Below are 20,574 nucleotides of genomic sequence, written 5' to 3' on the forward strand. Positions count from 1 at the left end.
CATCAAAACAAAACAGCTTCTCTGAGAGTTTTCTCTTTTCTACTCCACCATCCTAGAAATGCTCTTCTTAGAGCATTTCTATGGCAGGAAGAGTCATGGTGGTGTCAGAGCCAGTCACATTTCTGTTTGGGTGGTAAATTCCAGTTGCCTAAGATAATGACAGAGAGTAATGAGCAGAGACCCTTGGTTGATTTTGATCCTGCTTCAGATAGAAGGAAGTGTGATGAAAAGAATTAAATTTCTTAGGAAATTTGGTGCTTTGGATTAGGATTGTTTTTCTCTCTTTTCCTGTTTCTTATCAGTGAATATTGATTCTGAAATAGAGAAAGTGAATGTATTAGATTTGGGGGTGGACATTGATTAGCTGTAATCCAATTATAAATTCTCTGGGAGGGATGTTTGTAAACATGAGCTTTTCACATCTAGGAATTGTGATTCCCACAATTTCTCCTAATCAACTGGTTGAAGTTGAGTACACAGAAGATCTATATCCACTAAGCTTAGAATTGCATTGCTTTTGATTTATTTTAATAGGGTCTTCTTGATTTCCAATTTATTTTATCTCGATAAGGACATCTTATTCTTGACAGCCTATTTAAAAGACACAGCAATGTTTTGAACAGAGGGCGTATTTCATGCTCTAAGGCAAAGCCATGATCAATATAATATAAATTGGCCAAAAGAATATTCTCTTTTTGTGGTTGCTAATTTTGCCTTCAGTTTTCTCTGGACTGTAGTGGAATTTGAGAACTTAGTGAAGCCACAGAAAGGGCCTGGGCTGGAGAGAGAGGACAGGGCTTAAAACACTTGCCTGGCATGTTTAGTCTCCAGCACCAAACAAAGGCTTGGGCACCACCAGGGGCAACCCCCAGGCAGAATCAGCAGCACCTGACTGTCACTAAATGTGACCCCACTTGCTGTGCTGGGGGCTATTCCCAGGAATCTCTCCTGGCTATGCCATCGTTGATCTAGGCCTCCGACATGTTATGCATGCACCCCAACTCTTTGGACTATCTCCTCAGCCTCTAAAGATAAGGATTTAAATTAAAAATGTTGTCAAGTGCTAGAGAGAGCTTAGTGGAATGATCCCTGGGCACATGCTTTGAACTATGGAGGTCTGGGTTTGATACCCAAAACTGCAGAGTCCCTTCCACTTGGAACAGTCTCAAACAAACAGACTCAGGAGTAGTTCCCCTGAACACTATATGTAGCCTCAAAACAAAAAAAATTGTCAATAACAGATTCTGAGGTGTGAGGTATATGTGTACGTTCATAGGTGAGATTTGTGGTATTTCAAGTTCCTGTTGAAAAAAAATTGAGATTTCCTTGAAGCAAGATGGGAAAATACGGGCATGATTCATAGAACTGTTTTTATATAGAAATAAAAAAATGTTGAAATTTGATCAACAGTTGTATTACATATAATTCAGTTCAAAGGAGTAAATTGATATATTTAGTTACTTTGAAATCAAATTTAATTTCTGACTTTCATAACTATTATTTTCTGCCTTGGGTCTCTTTCTAAGAGGAATTTCTGAAGACAGTCAAGTGCAGTGTGATTTATGAGGCAGTGAAGGCCAAGTACTTTGCAATGATGAGGACCCTACTTACTTTGGGGAAATCAATAGAGCACATCAGTCTGCAGCACACTTCCTGCCTTAATGGTCCCAAGCTCGATCAATACTTGAAATTTAACTTTACCATGAGACTGTGGGTTGTGTGTGCTTTGCAGCCTACTTTCCATCAACCTCAAATATATGACCAGACCTATTATAGATGGAGCTAGTTATACTTTTCTGCTTGGTTTTGGATCTTCTTTATGCCTCATCTACTGGCATGTTTTAAGGATGTCAGATGTGTTGTGCTGTAGGCCAAGTAATGATTTAAACCGTGACATTGCCTCTTCAGGGGATGTGGTGTTGGACAGATATGCAGGATGCTGGCTATTTATCATTACTTCTCCCTAAAAGTTTTCTATTGAAAGGTATTTTAGTGTGGAGGCTCTCTAGCAATTCTAGCACTGACTTATTTTTTTCTTCACAGCTTCTCTAACCATGTCACAGGTAGAGAAACGAGGGGGTTTGCTCCGGAAATCTTCAGCATCCAAAAAACCATTGAAGGAAAAAGTCGTGTTGATGTATGATGAAATCTTCATGGTAAGGCCTGAAACCCTGACTTCCTGTACACTCTGACTTAGTTTATTGTTGCAAAGTGAGAAATAAGGCCACCTTTATCTGCCCCCTTTTAGTTCTTCAGAGGGAGAAAATAAGGGAGTGAGGGGGGGAGTGGGAGAAAATACTATCTTGTGGGCTGGAAAGATCGTACAGGGGTTAGGGTACAACTCTGGTTCTCTCCCTGGCACCACATGGTCCCCTGAGCACATCCATTGACCCCTGAGCACAGAGACAGGGTAACCCTTGAACACTCCCAAGTGTGACTCAAACCCCCACTACCCCCCCCAAAAAAAAACCAAAGCAAAACTCTTTATATATATATATATGTATATATATATATATCATGTAGATTGTTGTTATTTGTCCTTATGATTATTGCCATCAGCTGAGTAAAACAATTGACTTGAGGGGGCAGGGCAGGGGAAGCTTCACTTTGAATATTTTCAGGAAATACTGTCTCCCTGGCAGTCGCAGTCACACCCCAAGAAGTGCCACCATACCTCTCGCTGGACTGCCCAATTAAATATTCTGGATTTTTTGGAGTTTATGGCTGCATTTGCAACCTCCAAACTTTACTATCCTAACATCTCAGTAGGAGCACACCAGATTGGATGGGAATGTAACAGAAGCCAACCAATCTCAACTAACAAAATCATTAACAAAGAAGGCTTAATTTGCAGCAACAGCTTAGTAAAACCTCAGACAAGGATTTAATGTCTCTATGGTGAGATATAGCAGTTTTCACAAATTTTCTTTTCCTGAAATAATTTTTGATTGTTCCATTAGCCATTTAGTGGTAAAAAGCAATATGAAATAAATTATTGTGGGCCTGCTATGGGGGTAGGCTTGAAGGGTGGTTGGGAAATTGGAGACAAGGGTAGAGGTAAGGTGGCAGTGGTGGTGGGATTGGTGTTGGAATATTGAATTCTTGTAATAAATCATCATAAAAAACTTTGTAAACCATGGTGTTTAAATAAAGTGGGAGGGAAAAAAACTCTCTTTTTTTTGGAGAGGATGGGGTGGGGTTTGGGGCAAACCTGACTCTGATCAGAGCTTATTTCTGGCTCTGCACTCAGGGATCTCTCCTGGTTTTTTTGCATGTGTGCCAGGGATTGTCCCTGGGGTCCACCTTGTGCACCTTACCTGCTGTACTGTCTTCAGCCCCGGGACTTGTCTTCCTTGGTGCTGGGAAATTGAACTAGAGTGAGCAACTTGCAAGGCAAATTTGTCTTACCTCCTGTACTATTTCTCTGGCAATTAATTTTAATTTTACATTTTATTTTTTATTTTTGGGTCAGCTGCATGCAAGAGAAGTGCCCTGCCTGTTGTACTGTCTCTCTGGCCCCCTCCCCCTGAAAGCCTCCTATATCAATTCTTATCTAATAAAGATACTTGGTAATAACTTGAAAAGATCAATTTAAGGTTAAGGAAATAGTAAAATTATTGAATTTGCTTTGAAGCAGCTATTTTACTTACATTGCTTATCAATCAGAAATCTGCAGAATTTCTGTGTGGAAATTTTTGCTAAGAAATTAAGGATTTTAGGGCTGGTAGCACAGCGGGTGGGGCGTTTGCCTTGCACGCGGCCCACCCGGGTTTGATTCCTAGCATCCCATATGGTCCCCCGAGCACCATCAGGGGTAATCCCTGAGTGCAGAGCCAGGAGTGACCCCTGTGCATCATTGGGTGTGACCCAAAAAGCAAAAAAAAGAAAAAAATTATGGATTTTAGAACTATATTTTGCCAACCTTTTGGACCTGGTTGAATTAGGGAAAAAGCATATTAAAATCTTTGCATAGAGGATGGGACTAGAGCAGTAGTATAGTGGATAGGTATAGTCACTTGTACACAGTTAACTCGGGTTCCATCCTGGCACCCCATGTGGTCCACCAAGCCTGCAAGGAGTGATGCCTGAGTTTAGAGCCAGGAGTAAGCCCTGACCATTGCTGATTGTGGCCCAAGAACTGAAAAAAAAAAAAATATATATATATATACACACACAGAGGATGCAATCCATATTGACATATTGAAGTGTTATAGAAATAGTTAAATGTTCATTTATTTTTTGCTTTACCCAGCAATGCCCAGGGGTTACTTTTGGCTCTGCACTCAGGAATCACTCCTGGCGGTGCTGGGGACTATATGGGATGTTGGGGATTGAACCCGACTCGGCTACATGCAAGGCAAACACCTAACCACTGTACTGTCGCTCTGGCTCAGAAATAGTTAATAACAGGCCAGAGAGATAGTAAGTATAAGGTGCATGCCTTGCATGCAGTTGGCTCTGGTCAGTGTCAGTCCTTGGCATTGCATATCCAATAGGAGTGATTCCTGATTAAAGAGCCAGAAATAAGTCCTAAGCACTACCAGGTGTGACCCAAGAACCAATCCCCCCACATCTTCCTCCTCACCACCCCCCAAAAATTAGTATACAATATTGTGAAAAATATTGGCTAGTTTATTTATTTATTTTTTGCTTTTTTGTGTCATACCCAGCGCTGCACAGGGGTTACTTCTAGCTCATGCACTCAGGAATTAACTCCTGGCATTGCTCAGGGGACCATATGGGATGCTGAGAATTGAACCCCGGTCTGCCGCGTGCAAGGCAAATGCCCTACCCGCTGTGCTATTGCTCCAGCCCCCTGGCTGGCTAGCTTTTTAACTTAAAGGGCTGAAGTACTTTGCATGTGGAAACACTGGGTTCAATACCATATACTACACGGTACCCTGAGTATTGCCAGGTATGCCCCCCCCCAAAAAAAGCCCCCAAAAGAACCCAAAAAAACAAACCAACCTCCCATGACAGTATTATTTAGGTGATCTTGGTTCAAGTTCCTGTACTGCGTAAATTACTTAACTTTTGAACCCTCTTTCTGAAAGGCACAGTTTGTGAATGTGATTAAAAACTGAGTAACCATTCAAATGCTATGCGACATATAACGTGACTAACATATTCTGAAGGTTAGCTTTGCTTCTTTCTAGAACAGAAATATTTGAAAGAGATTCTGTGAACCTTTATTTAACTCTTGGTGCTGGGAGTATATTTACAAGTGTAGTGTCATCTTTTGGGAAAAAGAGAGCCCTCAAGTTTATTTTCTTTCTCGTTGCAATTGTTTACAATACATTTTTAAAGTTAATTAAGAAAATTGTGGTTGATTATGAGTAGTGACTCGTGTGTGTGTGTGTGTGTGTGTGTGTGTGTGTGTATGTGTGTGTGTGTGTATAATTTTTTCTTTCTTTTGCCGTGGGCATACTCGGTGGTACTAGGAGATAGATTGTGGTGCCAGGGATGAGTCCGTGACTCCTGTATTCAGAGATACTCTTCAGCCTTTTGGGCCATATTTCCACCTTTATTTGTGTTCTTAATGCTTTGGTCTTAGCTGGGGATGTTGAATTTGCTTGTCTTCTGGTTTCAGGCAGAGGACCCCAGTAAGTGCACTCCTCGATTTTGGGAGGAACTCTTCCTCATGAAGGTAAGACTTGATGACATCTGTGTATTGTCTTGTTAACTTAGATTACATCTCTCATGAGTTCTGGGTGCTATGCTAAAAATATACTGAGGCCTTTGTTGTTTCCTTGTAGGTGAATTTAGAGTACCTGGAAGACAAGCTGGAATCTCTTGATGGCGAGGAGTTAATGAAGATTAAGGACAATATTAATTGCTTGTTTCAACACTGCATCCAGGCTTTGGGAGAAGAGCATCCGATTCGAGTTGTCAATGCTTTACAGGTACATGGCTGGGAGACTGGGGAAGTGTTTAATAGGAAAAAGAAACAAAACACACTTGTTGGAACCTGAGCAATCTAAAGTTGCCCTTTGGTATAGGGTTTTCTGTCTTCGTCATTTAAGTAATCTTTGTTTGCTTGGCTATCTTCCTTGTTAGACAAATGAATGCCTACATTAGCCATTTTGTTGTTGTTTTTTGGTTAATACCTGGTGGTGTTCAGGGGTTAGTCCTGGCTTTGTGCTCAGGAATCATTCTTGGCTGGCTTCAGGGATCATATGGAATACTGGAGATTGAACTCACATAGGCCACCTGCACGGCAAGCAGCCTATCTGCTGTACTATTGCTCTGGCAGCACTTTGTTCACTTGTAGTTTGTCCATGTATGTAATTGGTTTGACAGAATTCTTATTACTTGAAGAAAGGAAATTAAGGTTGGGATGTTTACTTTATAGCGAAGATTAAAAGATAGTATTACTTTGGGGGGTCGGTTGGGGTCTGGGCCACATCTGACAGTTCTCAGTGACTGCTTCTGGCTCTGACTCCTGGTAGTGTTCAGGGGACTGTATGTGATGTCGGTGATTGAACTGGGGTCAGCCACATACAGGGCAAGAGCCTTACCCCCTGTATTTCCTCACTAGCGTTGGAGTTCTTTTTTTGTAGTGCTGTGACTTGAATGCAGACCATCAAACATACAAGACAGGTGCTCTGCTGTTGAGCTATATCCCTAACCCCTAGATTGAGGAATTCTTTTTTTTTTTCCGTTTAACTGTTTGCTTTTTTTTGTTGTTGATGCTTTTTTGGGTCACTCCTGGCTCTGCATTCAGGAATTACTCCTGGCGGTGCTTGGGGGACCATATGGGATGCTGGGAATCAAACTCAGGTCGGCCGCGTGCAAGGCAAATGCCCTACTCGTTGTGCTATCACTCCAGTCCCAACTGTTTGCTTTATTAAGTCAGTAGCCCAAATCATAAGATTCCATTTGTTTGAATTCTCAGTAAAGTTAAAAAATTTTTTTGGGGGCTGGAGCAATAGCACAGTGGGTAGGGCGTTTGCCTCGCACACGGCCGACCTGGTTTCAATTCCCAGCATCCTATATGGTCCCCAGAGCACCGCCACGGGTAATTCCTGAGTGCAAAGCCAGGAGTAGCTCATGTGCATCTCCAGGTGTGACCCAAAAAAGCAAAAAAAAAAAAAATTTTTTTTTATAAAGTTGTTCACAATAATGGATTACATTCATTATTTTGACACCAGTCCCACCACCATTACATCTTCCCATCACCATTTAAAATTTTTTTAATTTTGGGGCTGGAGTGATAGCACAGCGGGTAGGGCGTTTGCCTTGCATGCGGCTGACCCGGGTTTAAATCCCAGCATCCCATATGGTCCCCTGAGCACCGCCCGGGGTGATTCCTGAGCGCATGAGCCAGGAGTGACCCTTGTGCATTGCTGGGTGTGACCCAAAAAGCAAAAAAAAAAAAAAAAAATTATTTTGTAAGTTAATTCACAATATTTGTTTACATTTAATGTTCAAACACCCATCCCACCACCATTATACCTTCTTACCACCAAATTCAGGATGTTTCCATCCCAAAGCCCCAATCTCTGTCCCAAACACAACCGATACAATATATTTCATATTGTCTGTTATGAAGAACTGCTGAACATGCTTACAAAAAGGTGTTCATAGTGCTGGAGCAGTAGCACAGCGGGTAGGGTGTTTGCTTTGCAAATAGCCGACCCGAGTTCAATTCCCTGCACCCAATATGGTCCCCTGAGCACTGCCAGGAGTAATTCCTGAGTGCATGAGTCAGGAGTAACCCCTGTGCATTGCCGGGTGTGACCTAAAAAGCAAAAAAAAAAAAAAAAAAAAAATAGTGTTCATATAGGAAACAGTGTGAAGATTGTTCTGTTTTGGCAGGAGCCATTTAGATATTCTATAGGATATCACTCATGTGTTGTTAAAGTTTGGGTGATGTGAGCGTTGGTATATATATCTGAAAATATGTATATATGCATATATATATATATATTTCCCTCTATGATTTGTTGCCTGCTATCTGAACCCCATCATGTGGTGTTGTAATTATGGAGAATGGGTAGTGAGTGTCTTATGATGTGTTGTGTGACTGCAAAAGCAGCCTCGCACCTATCACCATTATTTTGAATTTTTCTACACCACTCAAACCTGAAAAGGCAGATGCTAGATAATTTATTTTGTATTGCTTGTTATGAGTAGCATAAGATGTTGTGCGGCTGCAAGAGTGACCGTGCACTCCTAGAATTCTAAAATTTTATATAATTAGGGTCTGGAGAAATCTCTGCAGTGAGCTGTTCAGTTCCGAGATTCTTCTGTGTGTCTCTGGATCATGGCCATTAAGGACCTTAAATAGCAGCCAGAGGCAGCTAATGGGTGTGACCTCCAGAGTCCCATAGGGATGAGAAGATGAGAAGGACCGGCCCGTTCTCCTATCCCTTGAGGCCTGGAGTTTGCCATCACTGTATCGAGTACCTGCGCTTTTCACTGGGTTCTGGAAGTTGGTGGCCATTGGGATTCTTAGTGAGGAGGTGGAGGAACGATGCCTGCTCTTGTCTGAGGCACCCCAATGAACTCGGCCTGGCATCTCTGCAGCAAGCTGCTTGGTTCCGAGATTCTTTTGTGTGTTTCTAAGGAATTCTTAATCCAAGGTGTTCTTTGACTCCCTGAAAAATATTTTGTGTCCATATATACATTAAGAAATGGCTTTTGGGGCTGAGCGATAGCACAGCGGGTAGGGCATTTGCCTTGCATGTGGCTGACCTGAGTTCGATTCCCAGCATCCCATATGGTCCCCCGAGGAGGGAGTAGTTCCTGAGTGCATGAGCCAGGAATAACCCCTGTGCATTGCTGGGTGTGACCCAAAAAGAAAAAAAAAAAAAGAAATGGCTTTTATCAGATTCTCAAATGGGCCTGTCACTCAAACGAACAACAACAAAAATCACTCTTCTCCCCAAGTACTACAGGATATAGTCCTATTGACCTCCCGCATTGCTTACCTGAGTGTCACTGTGTCACCAAGCCCTCCTCTCATTGAACAGTGCGTAGGGTTCTTGCCTTGCATGTGGCATATCTGGGTTCAAGTCCTGGCATTCTATATGGTTCTTAAAAAAGAAGTGATCCTTTTTTTTTTGTTTGTTTGTTTTGGGTCATACCTGTGAATGCTCAGGGATCACTCCTGGCAGGCTCCTGTGACCATATAGGGTGCTGGAAATTGAACCTGGGTTGTCCACATGCAAGGCCAACTCCCTACCCTCTATAGTAACTCTCTAGCCCCAAGATTTAGACTGTTTTGGAACTCAGTAATAGCACATAAATGTCATTTTTGAGAGTGTCTGAGATTGCAATGCGAAGTTTATTTTGAGATTTTTTTTTTTTTCTCTAGAAAGTATTTTCTCTTATTTTGCAGACCTTGTGTGCACTTATTCGAGGAGTTCATCAGAAGAATAAATCTACCTCTGGGTTTGACATTATCAACATGTTGATGGGCTTTGACAAGGCGGAGCTGTGCATGAAGGTGAGACATTAGCTGCAGATATACCTGGCAGTGGCTGCTTCTGACAGCTGCATGTGGAAACCATCTGCAGACTGATAAACTAGGAGATTTGGACTCATAACAATGATTGAGTTTGGTCTTGCATTGGGATTTTTTAATCTTACCTCTTTGGTTTACCTAAATAAAGGAAAATTTGAAATTCAAATTTGAATTGAGACATTTTTTTACCTGTAGCATAAAGACTTAGCAGTTATTTTATATCAGATGATCATGCATTCTTTTTTTTTTTTTTTTTTTTTGGTTTTTGGGTCACACCCGGCGATGCACAGGGGTTACTCCTGGCTCTTCACTCAGGAATTACCCCTGGCGTTGCTCAGGGGACCATATGGGATGCTGGGATTAGAACCCGGGTCGGCCGCGTGCAAGGCAAACGCCCTACCCGCTGTGCTATCGCTCCAGCCCCATGATCATGCATTCTTAACAGCACTAAAGAATTTAAATAAATTATAACTGATTCTGTATAACATAAAAATAACTTTAACTCTCTAAACTTGAAACTTTCTTTTTTAACAAAATGACATTTATTGTATCCAGAGTTTTTTTTTTTTTTTTTTTTTTTTTTTTTTTTGGCTATACCCTATGATGATCAGGGGTTACTCCTGGCTCTGCATTCAGCAGTTATCCTGGCAGTGCTTGAGGAACTTATGGGACGCCAGGGATAGAACCCAGGCCTTGTGTACTTGCATTACTTACTGGATTATATAGCCTCTTGAAAGGGGCTATTTTTAAATAGAAGCTTCACTAAAGTATAACTTACATACAATACAGTTCACCCTTTTATTGTTATTGTTTTTGTTTTTGGGTCACACCCGGCGATACACAGGGGTTACTCCTGGCTCATGCACTCAGGAATTACTCCTGGCAGTGCTCGGGGAACCATATGGGATGCTGGGATTCGAACCCGGGTCGGCCACGTGCAAGGCAAACGCCCTACCCACTGTGCTATTGCTGCAGCCCCTCAATACAGTTCACCCTTTTAATAGTTAACAATTAAGTGGTTTTGTACAACCATCACTATAAATAAATTAATTAATTAATTTGGTTTTTGGGCCATACCTGGAGCTGCTCAGAGGTTACTCCTGTTTCTGCCACTTCTATACTCAGGAATTACTTCTGGCAGAACATGGGGGCCATCCATATAGCATGCTGGGGATCAAACCTGGGTTGGCCGCTGGCAAAGCAAGCACCCTACCTGCTGTACTACCTCTTCTGCCCCCATTGTTAATTTCAGAACATTTTATACCACCTTAAAAATCATTTGTAAATGGGCTGAAGATACAGTACAGAGGGTAGAACATTTTTTGTTCACATGCCAACCTAGGTTCAATCCCTGGCACCCAGTATGGTCTCCCAAGCCCTACCAGGAATGATCCCTGAGTGCAAAACCTGCAGTAAGCCCTGAGTAACACTGGGTGTGGCCCCAAAACAAAACAAATATTAGAAAAATTTCTCATTTTTTTCTTCTTTTCATCTCTCGGCAGCCATTAATTTGTCTGTTTTCTGTCTCTGTGGATTTGCTATTCTGGAAATGTCATATAATTGGAATCATATCATATGTTGTCTTTTGGGTCTGGTGTTTTATGTAACCTAGTGTTTTCAATGTTTATTTACAGGGTAGCATATACTAGTAATTTTTGTTTTAGTAGTTTGGAGTTGAACCCAGGGTCTTATACATCAAGCTACATTCCCAGCCTCTCATTTCTTCTAAAAAAATTTCTGATTATTTTTCTCCTCTAGGACTATACTACAGTTTATGAATATACCACATAATTTATCAGTTCATCAGTTCATAGATATTTATCATGTTTGAACATTTGAACTATTGTGAATAATACTACTGTCAACATTTACTTATAAGAGTTTATGTGGACAGGAGGCTGGAGTGATAGCACAGTGGGTAGGGCGTTTGCCTTGCATGCGGCCGACCCGGGTTCGATTCCCAGTATCCCATATGGTCCCCCAGCACCTCCAGGAGTGATTCCTGAGTGTAGAGCCAGGAGTAAGCTCAGTGCATTGCTGGGTGTGGCCCCAAAAGCGGGGAAAAAAAAAGTTTATGTGGACAAGTATTTTCTGGTTTGGGGGATATATACCTAGGAATAGAATTGCTGGATCATTTGGTAATTCTGTGTTTCACATTGCGAGGAACTTCCAATCTGTTTTTCAAAATGCAGTACCTTTTTTATATCTTCACTAGTTTGTATGAGGGTTCCAGGATCTTCACATCCCCATCAAGTATTTATCTTTTGTGTCAGGTTTCATAGTTGTTGCTGTACTGAGACCTACATACTTGTTACTGTGTCAGGTGTGCACAAGGAATTATACCTGGCAGTGTTTGTCATAACTTGTTATTGATGTTGGGGGTAGTGCTGGGGATCAAATGCAAGGCTTCACACATGCAAGGCATGTACTTTACGATATCACTGTACATATATTTGTGTATATATGTGACGTATTTAATATGCCAAAAACAGTAACAACAACATGCTCTTCGTGTTCCTGGAGTGAGCAGACGCCATTGGGCTACATTTACACTCGACAGGGACAAAAGATGTTACTGGTGCCCACTCGAGCAAATCGATGAACAATAGGATGACAGTGATACAGTGATGTGGTGATGGTCAGTTATTACTTTTGGCTCTGTGCCCAGAAATTACTGCTGGCAGGGTCAGGGGACCATACTGAGGATCTAATCTGGGTCTGCTGCATGCAAGGCAAGCGCCCCAACCACTGTACTATCTCGCCAGGTCCACATTTTTGTTTTTGTTTTTGGGTAACACCCAGTGATGGCTCAAGGGTTCCTCATTCAGGAATCACTCCTGGCATTGCTTGGGGCACCATATGGGATGCCAGGTCAAATCTGGGTTGGCTGTGTGCAAGGTAAGTGTTTTATCCACTGTACTATTGTTCTGGCCCCACATACTTTTTTTTTTCTTTTTTAAAGAAAACAGTAACAACATTTACTGTTGTTTACTGCTTACAACCTTTGCCCTCTTTTTTCTTTCTTCTTTTTTTTATCTTTTGGAGTAGCTTTCCAGAACTGCTACCTTCACCATGAAGCTCCATGAGTTTTCCCAGTTCAAATTTAGGTTTCTTCAGCATTTTTACTTTCCTATCAAAGACATCATGGAGTGGGTAAATAGACTGGCAAACCTTTTCTATGTGTTTCCCAATGCTGTCTGGAATCAATTTATTGACCACCTCTATTGACCACCTCTTCTGTTTTTTTTTTTTGGTTTTTGGGTGATGCACAGGGGTTACTCCTGGCTCATGTACTCAGGAATTACTCCTTGCAGTGCTCAGGGGACCATATGGGATGCTGGGAATCGAACCCAGTTCGGCCACGTGCAAGACAAACGCTCTACCCGCTGTGCTATCACTCCAGCCCCCATATCGACCACCTCTTTTAAGTCACTTGTCTGCGCCTCTTGAGTCATGATCTCCATCATCTTCTTCTGAATCTGGCGAACCTGCTGATGATGAGCATAAGAGGTCTTCTGAATCTGGTTTTTGTACGTCTTAGTGAAACCAACACAGAACAGATGTGAAGCAAATAACCATCGGTAGTCTTTTTTTTTTTTTTTGCTTTTTGGGTCACACCCGGCGATGCACAGGGGTCACTCCTGGCTCATGTACTCAGGAATCACCCCTGGCGGTGCTCAGGGGACCATATGGGATGCTGGGATTCGAACCCGGGTCGGCCGCGTGCAAGGCAACGCCCTACCCGCTGTGCTATCGCTCCAGCCCCCACCATCGGTAGTCTTGACATCAACATGAGCCTCAATCATGGTCTGCCATTTTTTGACCATGGAGCACATTTTGTCCACAGGTGAGGTCCATGCCATGGAAGTTTGTCAGGCAGTTTTTGCCCTGAACATCCTCCGTAATCAGCTTGAATTTTCTAAAAGCAGTTTCATTCTGCAGATCAGCAAGGCTCAATTCAAATATGCAACCCTTGAGGCCATCGGATGCAATTTTGGTTCCCTGGATTCTAGTGACGAGCATTTTTCCAAATATTTCTTATATTAAATGTCACTGGTGCTTTCATGTCATACCAATCTTTATTAGAAAATGGATCAACCACTTTATTCTTGGCTTCCTTTTTACCGCCTTTGGTAAGGCGCATTTTTTTTGCCGACCATCATGGTGCCGCTTGGAGAGCCAAAAGCTGTAAGGCAAACGTCTTAACCTCTGTATTATATCTCTGACCCTGATTAGGTAATTATTTTAAAAGTTAGGAGTATCGGGGCTGGAGTGATAGTACTGTAGGTAGGGTAGAGTATTTGCCTTGCATGTGGCTAGCCCATGTTCGATGCCCAGCATCCCATATAGTCCCTTGTGCACCGCCAGGAGTATTTCCTGAAGTGCAGAGTTAGGAGTCCCTGAGTACTAAAGGGTGTGGCTCAAAAATCCCGCCACTCACAAATGTTATGAGTATGCAGAGATTGAGTATCTAGAATCAGTTTTTATTTTAGCTTTTCAGTCTATGTATAATGGTAAAATCCTAGATACCATTTTTATTTTTATAGCTCTAGCTGCTATGTGCTGCTGATTACTAAGTCTCTATATTTAGCCTAACATTCCCTTACAAGCCTTAGAGTTATATATAGGAGGTCCTGGAATAAAGTTGTCTTGTTCAGTGTTGTTTCATTATAACATTGATGAGAAAAAAATGGTATTCCCAGCCAGGACTAGTGTCTGTGTGAAACTTGCACATTCTCCTCATGTTAGTGTGGGTATCCTGGAGTACTCTGGTTTCCTCCCACATCCCAGAGATGTGCATGTTCATCAATGTCAAGTTGTCCTAGTGTGAGTGTGTATGTTTGTGTGTGGGGATTGGGAGGTGAGGTCTTTGTGTCCTGGATGTTGGATACAATCTTGCTACCTTTGACCCTGAACATGAATAAGTGGGTTGGGGGTGGATAATGGATGAATACAAATTGTTATTTAATAATCATTAGTGTTTAGACTTTCATTTTGAAATTTGACATCCAGAGTGATAGTACAGAGGGTAGGGAAGTTGCCTTGAACGTGGCTAACCCAGGTTTTGACCCCGACATCCCATATGATTTCTTAAGCCCTCCTAGGAGTAATCCCTGAGTACAGAGCCAGATAGAAGTAAGCCCTGAGCATCACTAGTATGGCCCTAAAACCAACAACAACAACAACAAAAGGGAAAATAATTTTATGGTTCTTGTGACTAGAAATACAGTCTTGTTTACTTTTTTTTTTTTGCTTTTTGGGTCACACCGGTGATGCATAGGGGTTACTCCTGGCTCATGGCACTCAGGAATTACTCCTGGCGGTGCTCGGGGTACCATATGGGATGCTGGGACTCGAACCCGGGTCGGCCGCATGCAAGGCAAAAGCCCTACCTGCTGTGCTATCGCTCAAGCCCCTTGTTTACATTTCTTGACATATGCTTATATTGTGTATTATTTTACTTATAGTCACAGTTTCCCAGAACTAACCCGAGTCATTGGGGATTTACTGTACTCTGTAAACATTTGGTGAATGTACACACTCACACTTCCCTAAGTACTTTTTGTTTAATGTATGGAAATGGAGCTTATTTCACCTGTATCTGTTCATCCTCTTATCGTCCCTGTTACAATGGGGAGACCTGTCCTTTTCAGTTCCTTCTTAGTTCCCTAAGCCATGAGCCTGGGAGTTATTCTAAACTCTTCTTTCTCATCTTTTCCGTCCATATGATCACCAGGACCAGGTTCAGCTAATTTGGTTTAGCTAATATTTTTCATATCTGCTTTTCCTTTTTTTTTTCCTTTTCCTTTTTTTTTTTTTTTTGTTTTTTGGGCCACACCCAGTGATGCTCAGAACTTTCTCCTAAATCTGTGCTCAAGGATCACCCCTGGTGGGGCTTGGGGAACCATAAGGAATGCCAGGGATTGCACCTGGGTTGGCTGCATGCGAGCAAGCACCCTACCTGCTGTCCTATTGCTCGGGCTCTTCTTTTTACCCTTCTCAGCTGCCATTGTTTCTGTTATCTCTCACCTTCACTCCTGCAGTGATGCCTTCTTTCTTTTTTTTTTTTTTTTTTGCTTTTTGGGTCACACCTAGCGATGCACAGGGGTTACTCCTGGCTGTACGCTCAGAAATCACTCCTAGTGGTGCTCGGGGGACCATATGGGATGCTGAGAATCGAACCCGGGTTGGCTGCGTGCAAGGCAGACGCCTTACCTGCTGTACTGTCGATCCAGTCCCGCCTTCATTCATTTTTTTAAAAAAACATTTGTTAGACTTCTACATGTCAGGCATTGGGGATACAGAGGCAAATAAGACATGGCAGCTATCCTCAGAAAATTGATGGATTAGTCCTCATTTGTCTCCCTCCCTCCAGGCTTACTATCTTTAAATCTGTCATCTACATTGACACCATTCCTATGTTTTCTGCTTAAAATCCCTCATTAATTTTTCTATCACTTAACAGGATAAAGGCTGAGCTCTCTAGTTAGCCTATAAAACCTTGATAATCTGTTTCCTATGTACTTCTCTAGCCTCATCTCTTAGTACTGTGTTTCACACAACACTTCTGTATTGTGTTCCACACCTAGAGCTGCTTTATTCTTCCTCAACCTTTGATTGTGCTAGAATTGCTTTTCTCCCCAAGTTCTTTGTAGATGTGTGTGGCGGGGGTACTCCAGCAGTATACCGGAAGTCTGGGGCATATTCCTGGAGATCTTGTACCTGGAGGTATCTGTCCTTTGTTCAGTGCACAGGCTCTGCTGTGCAGTGCTGCACAGATCCTGCCAGGGTGACAGCAGGTGGTGCTCGGGAGGAATATGGTGCCAGGGATTGAAATTTGTTCCTGATGCATTTAAGGCAAGCACTCCGGCCCTTTGTGTGGTATCTTCCAATTCTCCTCAAGTTTCATTAATTATTTTTTTGTCTGTACCCAGCAGTGCTTAAGGGTTACTTCTGGCTCTGCGCTCAGCAATTATTCCTGCAGGCTCAGGGGACCATAGTGGGTGCTGGGAAATAAATCCTGGTCAGCCGTGTGCAAAGCAAACGCCTTACCCACTGTACTCTCACTCCGGCCCAGGCTCTGAAATTTTAATGATTTTTTTTTTTTTTTTTTTTTGCTTTTTGGGTCACACCCGGCGATGCACAGGGGTTACTCCTGGCTTTGCACTCAGGAATTACCCCTGGCGGTGCTCAGGGGACCAAATGGGATGCTGGGAATCAAACCCGGGTTGGCCGAGTGCAAGGCAAACGCCCTACCCGCTGTGTTATTGCTCCAGCCCCAATGATTTCTTTTTCAAATATAACCCACTCTGAGGAGTAGGAGACATATGAAATAATTCCATTTCTCTTTGTACAGTGCAGTGCTATATTTCTGTTACAGTAGCCATGGGATTAAAACTCTTTCCTATTAGACTGAAAATACCATGATACTGTTGGTGGCGTTAGGAGTTTTGTCATAGTCATTGTTTTAATTTTTTTGACTTTGGGCTACTCTCAGTGCTTAGGCAGCTCTCCTGGTGTGATGCTTGGGGGTTACTCCTGGTAATACTTGAGACTTGTGCCAGGAATTGAACCAGGACCTCCTCATGCAAAGCAAGTATTCTTGTACTTTGAGCTATTTCCGGAACTCATTATTTTACTTCATTTTATTATTATTATTATTATTACTGTTTTTGGCATATCGAATATGCTATGAATAGCTTGCCAGGCTGTGCTGTGCAGGCGGGATACTCTTGGTAGCTTGCCAGGCTCTCCGAGAGGGACGGAGGAATCAAACCCCAGTTGGCCACGTGCAAGGCAAAAGCCGTAACAAGTAGTCTCACAATGGAGACATTACTGGTGCCCGCTTGAGCAAATTGATGAACAATGGGACAACAGTGCTACAGTACAGTCTATTATTATATTATTATTATTATTATTATTATTATTATTTGTGTTTCTGGGTTGCACCCGGCAATACTCAGGGGTTATTCCTGACTCTGCACTCAGGAATTACTCCTGATGGTGGTTGGGGGACTATATGGGATCCCAGGATTGAACCTGGGTCTGTTGTGTGCAAGGTAAATACTCTACCCACTCTACAGTTGCTGTGGCCCCATTATTATTATCATTATTTTTTGAGGGGCCACTGGGTATGCTTGGGCTATTCTGGCACAATACTTGGAAGATACTCCTAGTGGCATTAGGGGAACTATACATTGCCAGTGCTTTGGTGACCATGTAATGCCAGGCTTCAGCCCAGGAACTCTGCATGCTAAGCACTCCGTTCAGTCCTTTGCTTTATCTGTCTGGTCCTAAAGGAGCTTATTTTTTCCCTCTTTTTATTATAGTCTTTAAGAATTTCATCTTGTCAGTTGTTTGTTAAGACAAGTGATGAGCTCCATGGGTCCCTGGGGCTGGAGAGATAGTACAGCTGGTAGGGTGCTTGTCTTGCACATGGTTAACCAGGGTTCAATCCTGGGCATCTCATATGGTTGTTTGAGCACCACAAGGAGTAATTCCTGAGTGCAAAGCCAGGAGTAACCCCTGAGCATTGCTAGGTGTGACTTCCCCCAGAACAAATAAAACAAACAAGCAGTGTGCTACAATCTTATTGTCTGTGGGTGGGCATGAATTAGCTTTGTTGGGTAGTGCATAAGACCAGTGATAGTAGTATTTTCTCTCTGTTGTCTGTTAAGTATGCTTACATTAAATGATATGTTTTCTTTAATAATAAAACCTGTATCACTGTCATCCTGTTGTTAATCGATTTGCTTGAGCGGGCACCAGTAACGTCTCCATTTGATAAGCCAAATGCAGTAACAATAACAGGTCTTATTCCCTTTACCCTGAAAGAGCCTCCAGTCATTGGGAAAGATGAATAAGGAGAGGCTGTTAAAATCTCAGGGCTGGGATGAATGGACGGACAAATAAAACCTATCTTCAGTTATTTAACTATTATTAATCTTGAACTTATTTATTTAAAATTTAATAAAAGTTATATACTTGCAATTTAATGTAAACATTAAGTTGTTTTTTTTTTTAACCTTTAAAAGTTTTTACTTTAGCAACTGGATTAATAGTATAGTGATTCAGGCACTTGCCTTGCACACAGCTGACCTGGGTTTGATCCTCAGCATCCTATATGGTCCCCAGATTCCCTCCAGGAGTGATCCCAGAATGCAGAGCCAGGAGTGAACCTGGGCATCACAGGGTGTGACTCAAAAATCAAACCAAAAAATATTTGTTTTACTTCGTTGTAAGCTAGAGGTTTATCTGAAGCTATCAGGCTGCAGACATTCATTTAACAAAGTAGTGAATTATTTTTCTTTACATTTTTAATTTAATAAAAAAAATTTGAGGTCACACCCAGAAGTCCTGAGGGCTTAATCCTGGTTCTGTTCATAGGAATCACTTTTGGCAGTACTTAGGACCATATGGGGTGCCAGGAATCAAACCCGGTTAACCACAAGCAGGACAGACATCCTACCTTTCTGTATTTACAGCCTCAGTAGTGAATATTGTTCTCTGTAGTTGTTTTAAAGTATTTTTTCAGAAAGAACTAGACTTTGAAGTCTTCTCTTTTTTTTTTTTTTTGTTTTGTTTTTTGTTTTTTGGGTCATACCGGCAATGCACAGGGGTTACTCCTGGCTCTTGCACTCAGGAATTACTCCTGACGGTGCTCAGGGGATCATATGGGATGCTGGGAATCGAACCTAGATCAGCCGAATGCAAGGCAAACCCCCTACCTGCTGTGCTATCACTCTAGCCCCCATGAAGTCTTCTTTCCTTTGTCTAATCTTGTAAGGCCCAGATCTTGTAAGAGGATGATATGGTTGTAAGTTATTCACATTAACCTTTGTACCATAATCCCAATTTTGACAGAGATCCATTGCAGATGTTATTTGATATGCATTAATACTTAATGGTTTTCTTTCTCAGAACTTGATGGAGAGTTTGGATTCATTGCTTTGCGCAGAAGGTTCTGAAAGTCTGAAGAGTTTATGTTTGAAGCTTCTTCTTTGCTTAGTGACTGTAAGTGATCCATCAAGGTGTTTATCAGGGAGACTAATTGTTAGTAGGAGCAAGCTTATTTGAATACTGAGCAACACAGTAAGATAAGGAAAAAAAATTAGTGTTTGAATACATGGAAGCTATGTAATTTCATGGGTATTACTTCCTCAGAATTTCTCTTTGGAGTAACTGCTAGCCTTTGTAAGCTGCAGGATATATGATATTTATCATTTGAGAAGTAACACATTATTTATTTAAGGCTGGAGTGATAGTACAGCAGGTAAGGTACTTGCCTTGCACACAGATGACCAAGTTTGATCACTGGCATCCTATGTGGTCCCCTGAGCACTGCCAGATGTACCCCCTCAAAGAAAATGTATTTAGTTATTTTTGTTTGTTTGTGAACCCTACCTGGAGATGCACAGAAGTTACTCCTGGCTCTGCACTCAGAAATTATTCCTGGTAGTGCTCAGGGAACCATATGGGCTGCTGGTGATTGGACCTGGGTTGGCCACGTGTAAGGCGAACACTCGACCCTATCCAGCCTGCAGGAGTAACACTTTAGTAGTTGCTAGAGAACTGCTTTCTCCTGGAATGTCTTTTTTACCCTTTTTTGTTTGCTTGTTTTGTTTTTGCGCCACACCCAGCAGTGCTCAGGAGTTACTTTTGGCTCTGCACTCCTGATAGGCTCAGGAAAACCTCATGGGATGCCAGGGATCGAACCTGGGTTGTCTGAACCTGGGTTGGCACGTGCTAGGCAAGTGCCCTACCCATTGTACTCTCTCTGGGGGTGGGATCCTTTTTTTGTTTTTATTTTTGGGCCACACCTGGTAATACTCAGGGTTTACTCCTGGCTCAGTGCTCAGGGATGTGGGGTATGAGAGATAGAACCTGGGTTGGCTGAGTGCAAGGCAAGGTAGATGAATGCAAAGTAGATGCAAGGTCGCTGCCCCACCTGCTGTCATGTCACTCAGGTTTTGAGGGTGATTTGCTTTCTCTGCAAATCATCCTTAGAAAATTTATGATACAGGCTTCTGTATCATCAACTTCTTCCTGTGCATTTGAGGAATAAAACCCAAGAAGCTGTTAAGCAAATGCTTGTGTTGAGGTAT

At 42.2% G+C, this 20,574-nt stretch overlaps 1 protein-coding gene and 1 pseudogene across 2 annotated transcripts in view; one reads left to right on the forward strand and one right to left on the reverse strand.

Moving 5' to 3' along the window:
* ARMH3 (armadillo like helical domain containing 3) overlaps nucleotides 1-20,574 on the forward strand; it is a 200,653-nt gene that overhangs the window by 8,301 nt on the left and 171,778 nt on the right. For both annotated transcript variants that reach the window (XR_008627069.1, XM_055119462.1), the window contains exons 2-6: nucleotides 2,044-2,156; nucleotides 5,591-5,647; nucleotides 5,757-5,903; nucleotides 9,344-9,451; nucleotides 19,391-19,483. Coding sequence is in view for 1 of the 2 variants with exons in the window: in XM_055119462.1 (XP_054975437.1) it covers nucleotides 2,055-2,156; nucleotides 5,591-5,647; nucleotides 5,757-5,903; nucleotides 9,344-9,451; nucleotides 19,391-19,483 (507 nt within the window). In the remaining variant the exon portion in view is untranslated. The remainder of the gene's footprint in view (nucleotides 1-2,043; nucleotides 2,157-5,590; nucleotides 5,648-5,756; nucleotides 5,904-9,343; nucleotides 9,452-19,390; nucleotides 19,484-20,574) is intronic.
* Nucleotides 12,458-13,616, reverse strand: LOC129399341 (40S ribosomal protein S3a-like; annotated as a pseudogene).

This window comes from Sorex araneus, chromosome 11, assembly GCF_027595985.1.
Source record: "Sorex araneus isolate mSorAra2 chromosome 11, mSorAra2.pri, whole genome shotgun sequence".
NCBI lineage: Eukaryota > Metazoa > Chordata > Mammalia > Eulipotyphla > Soricidae > Sorex > Sorex araneus.